The 4,448-nt window shown below is 39.8% G+C and overlaps 1 protein-coding gene across 1 annotated transcript; it reads left to right on the top strand.

The window, feature by feature from the left end:
• The first annotated feature begins 1,924 nt into the window (after nucleotides 1-1,924).
• Nucleotides 1,925-3,821, top strand: LOC139397417 (uncharacterized). The gene is made up of 3 exons (XM_071144145.1): nucleotides 1,925-1,973; nucleotides 2,053-2,241; nucleotides 2,387-3,821. Exon 3 carries the CDS (start codon nucleotides 2,645-2,647, stop codon nucleotides 3,260-3,262), a length of 618 nt encoding a protein of 205 aa, XP_071000246.1. The 5' UTR covers nucleotides 1,925-1,973; nucleotides 2,053-2,241; nucleotides 2,387-2,644; the 3' UTR covers nucleotides 3,263-3,821.
• Nucleotides 3,822-4,448: the final 627 nt, after the last annotated feature.

Here is a 4,448-nt window from a genome sequence, read left to right as displayed (position 1 = left end):
TCGGCGATGTCATCTACAAAATAGCTTCCAATACTCTACTCAGCAAACTGGATGCAGTCTATCACAGTGCCATCTGTTTTGTTCCCAAGTCACCTTAAACCACCCACCACTGCGACCTGTATGTTCTAGTCGGCTGGCCCACGCTACATATTCGTCGCCAGACCCACTGGCTCCAGGTCATCTATAAGTCTAGGCTAGGTAAATCTCCACCTTATCTCAGGTCACTGTTCACGATAACAACACCCACCCGTAGTACACGTTCCAGCAGGTATATCTCACTGATAATCCCCAAAGCCAACACCTAATTTGGCCGCCTTTCCTTCCAGTTCTATGATGCCAGTGACTGGAACGAATTGCAAAAATCGCTGAAGTTGGAATCTTTTATTTCCCTCACCAACTTTAACTTTAAACATCAGCTATCTGAGCAGCTAACCGATCGCTGCAGCTGTACATAGTCCATCTGTAAATTGTAAATCTGTAAATTGCCCACCCAATCTACCTACCTCATCCCCATACTGTTTTTATTTTATTTTCTGCTCTTTTGCACACAAGTATCTCTACTTGCACATCATCATATGCTCATTTATCTCTCCAGTGTTATTCTGCTAAATTGTAATTACTCCCTCCTATGGCCTATTTATTGCCGCCTCGTGCCTTTTGCACACACTGTATAGAGACTTTATTTTATTTCTACAGTGTTATTGGCTTGTTTATTGTTTACTCCATGTGTAACTCTTTGCTTTATCTTGACCAGGTCGCAGTTGTAAATGAGAACTTGTTCTCCAACTAGTCTACCTGGTTAAATAAAGGTGAAATAAAACATTTAAAAATGTATAAACGGAGAGCGCCATCGTGTTTGTGAGAATCTCCCATTTTCACAGTGGAATCATATTAGTTTGTAGCCCAAATGGTTCTGGTTCAAACAGTTCGGACAGAGGTTGGCACGTCGACGGTACTAACTTCAGATTTTTTGTATTTATTTTATTTATTATTTTACCTTTATTTAACTAGGCAGGTCAGTTAAGAACAAATTCTTATTTTCAATGACGGCCTAGGAACAGTGGGTTAACTGCCTGTTCAGGGGCAGAACGACTGATTTGTACCTTGTCAGCTCAGGGATTTGAACTTACAACCTTTCGGTTACTAGTCCATCTCTCTAACCACTAGGCTACCCTGCCGCCCCAAATGAGCCCCATGGGGCTAAATATGTATTTACATGTTTTTTGTAATTTTTGAGTTAGTGGCTTCCATGCACTAACTCTCCCCATGTTTCTTAACGATCAAAACAAGGGTTTACAAATCAAGACTTTTTGACCCCTGTTGGTGCTTTAGGGTTATTCTGTACATATTCATCATCTTTTTGAAAAGACTAGGGTTAGAGTTGTCCTGAATATAGCCTTTATGTGGGACAATTAACTGTATATGCTATTTGATGTGATATAAAATGGTTAATTAGCTGTTTTGTTTTCAGTCAACTAAATATATTTGTCTTCACTAGAATATATTCCTCACAACATTTGGGACACTTTGTTTGGGAGATTTCGGAAGAGTCAATGAAAAGTACGTTTTTCTTTTTTTACAATAATAAACTGGTGAAAATGGATTTCAATACATAGATGTCACATCCTGTTAAATGATTGTCTGCTCATGAGTATCTCTCCTACCAGTGCTTCCCAATCTGAATCTTCAAAAGATGGAATGCTGGGTTATTTAGGCCCAGAGATTGACTGGTGGAATTTATGACACTAAAAGGTAAATTCTAAATAAAAACAAAGACAAATATATCAAAGGGGACCTGCAACCCTGTGATGTCATATGTTTGGCCGAAGTAACAAAAAAAATCTATAAATGAACATTTGCCTCCAATGTGAAATCACCATGGAGAATAAAATATAAATGCATTTTCCCTCATTTGCAGTGATATTTGGTCCTTGGGATGTGTGCTGTACGAGTTGTGTGTGCTTCAGAGTGCAGTAAGTAATGTCTCCATCTCCTCATTTGCCTCTTGCTAAAGCAACACGCAGTGTGATAGTAACAGTTCTTTCATAACAGTTCACTGCAGCAAGCACAATAGAGCTCATTCCCAAAATACGGGAGGGTCCTTACCCATCTCTCCCAGAGAGTTTCTCACCTGAGCTCCATCAACTACTGTGTGACATCTTCCAACAAGAACCGACCAGTAGACCTTCAGCTGGTGAAATCCTGGCAAAACCCTTCATTATTAGTTTCCTCACAAAAAAGGTTTGCAATACATGATGATATGATACAATTGTTTGTTCATTCACTCATTCATCCATAAATTCCGTCCATATTTCCATCCTTCAATCAAATGATCTGTTTGTCTGTCCACCCATTCATCCATCTGTCTAAATTCATTTTCTTACAGAATGAAAAAACTGTGGAGGAGCTCCAGACAAACTTGAGCACTCTGAGAACCCTGGCAGACGGCTTGGAGTGTGTGCACCAGGGCACCACCATAGGCAGTCTGACTGGAGGTGTTATTGGGGCAGCTGGAGGAATCACTTCCATAGTAGGCCTCATCCTGGCTCCCTTCACTCTGGGCGCCTCCCTGATCGTCACAGGAGTGGGTGTTGGGGTGGCTGTCGCTGGTGGAGCCACAGCCGGAGTATCCAACATCACCAACATGGTCAATCAGTCTACCGACCGCAAAGCCATCAAGAACATCATCAAGGAGTTCCAGGAGAAGATGAACTCTGTGGTGACATCTCTACAAAACATCGCTGAGGGTTTGGAGACACCGCGGATGAGTGGCTCCTTTACCACAGAAAGAGACATTTTAAATGCAGAGAAGCTAGCAAATGCTGGGGCGAGGGTTGGGAGGGGCCTAGGGAGCATCCCAGAGCTTGTCCGATTGGTCCATGTGGCCTCCATTGGCAAGGTGGCAGCTCAAACTGCAAGGGCAGTGCGTGTTCTAGAGATGGCAACAGGAATATTCTCTGCTTTCTTTGTAGCAGTTGATATCTTCTTCATCGCCATGGATGCAAAAGAGATCCACAACATACGACAGGCGAAGGCTGAGAAACAGTCTAGTGAAAGCAGTAAGTTACACTTGATGGACACAGACTCCATGACTAAGCTGAACCCTGAATGTGAAGAACCAAAGGCTGAGGTCAAGTCAGAGGCCATGAAGTTCACCCAGACGATCAGACAGACAGCTGATCAGCTACAGCAGTGCCTGGACGAGCTGAGTGATGTCATCTCATTCATTCCTAAGATAGAGGGCTGTCACTTAGACAATTGAAACTATACTCAGTCGTAGTGATTGTAAAAGAATCAGAAACAAGAAATAGAGCAGATTGAATCAGTCCTTGATACACAATTTCACTGTAAAACACCCTGTAAAACACAGGTGTGGGCGGTGGTACTTTGACACCCAGATAGGCCTTTCGGTTTAAATTCTGAGCAAAATCCCTTTTCTGTTCTTCAATTCTTGCAAAAATCAGCTCTGATAATAAGTAGGTTGTAGAAACATAAGTATACAGTATATCTCAGCTTTAGTACTGAAGCACTTTCCTTTCAGGTTATTACAGTTGACATGATTTGATCTGTACATTTTTTTTTCTCGCGTAAAACGATATCAGGTGTATTACACAACTACAAAAATGTCAGTTGTTTCAATCTAATAATAGCCTACATGAAGTGGTGATGGTGATTGTATAAAAGTGTAATTGTTGCAATGAAAGATTTAGTAATTTTTAGGAAATTATCCTGGGTAACAACATACAATAATACATAATACATAATACAATCATAATCTATAAATGTCTGCTTCAAAAAATAAAAAGCATGTTTTAAACTCAATATGCCTTCTGTCTTAATTGAACATCTTAAACAGATCATATAGAAAAAAGAACTTAACATAACAACTTGACAAACATCTTTTTTGTCCAACTTCTGCTGTGTCCATGATTGCTACATTTATTATTTATAAAACAGTAAATCAGTTAAAAGGAAAATAAAGTTCAAAATATGACCTTGGAAATTCAATTCAACATCACCTAAAAAGTCCTATAAAAAGTTTGAAAACAATGTTAAGTGGATGAAAGTATACATGTATTATATAGAGTGAGCTCCAATAGTATTGGGAAAGCGCAACATTGGTTGTTTTTTGGCTTTGTACTCCAGCCCTTTGGACTTTGTGTCATTTAATGACTATGAGGATAAAGTGCAGACTAACAGCTGCTTTCATTTGAGGGCATTTTCATTCATATCAGGTGAAACGTTTCAAAATTACAGCACTTTGTGTACATACTCCTCCCATTTCACCTACTGTATACAGTGCATTCGGAAAGTATTGACACCCCTTGACTTTTTCCACATTTGAAACGTTACAGCCTTATTCTAAAATTGATTAAAATAGTTTTTTTCCCCACCAAACAATACCCCGTAATGACAAAGCAAAAACATTTGTATACTGTATATATTTT

Source organism: Oncorhynchus clarkii, unplaced genomic scaffold (genome assembly GCF_045791955.1).
Source record: "Oncorhynchus clarkii lewisi isolate Uvic-CL-2024 unplaced genomic scaffold, UVic_Ocla_1.0 unplaced_contig_5255_pilon_pilon, whole genome shotgun sequence".
Lineage (NCBI taxonomy): Eukaryota > Metazoa > Chordata > Actinopteri > Salmoniformes > Salmonidae > Oncorhynchus > Oncorhynchus clarkii.
Note: the sequence above shows the minus strand (reverse complement) of the source record. Positions and strands in the feature narration are given on the sequence as shown.

Excerpts from the sequence above, each read along its gene's own strand:
- LOC139397417 (XM_071144145.1), top strand. The coding sequence starts at position 2,645 with ATGGTCAATCAGTCTACCGACCGCAAAGCCATCAAGAACATCATCAAG.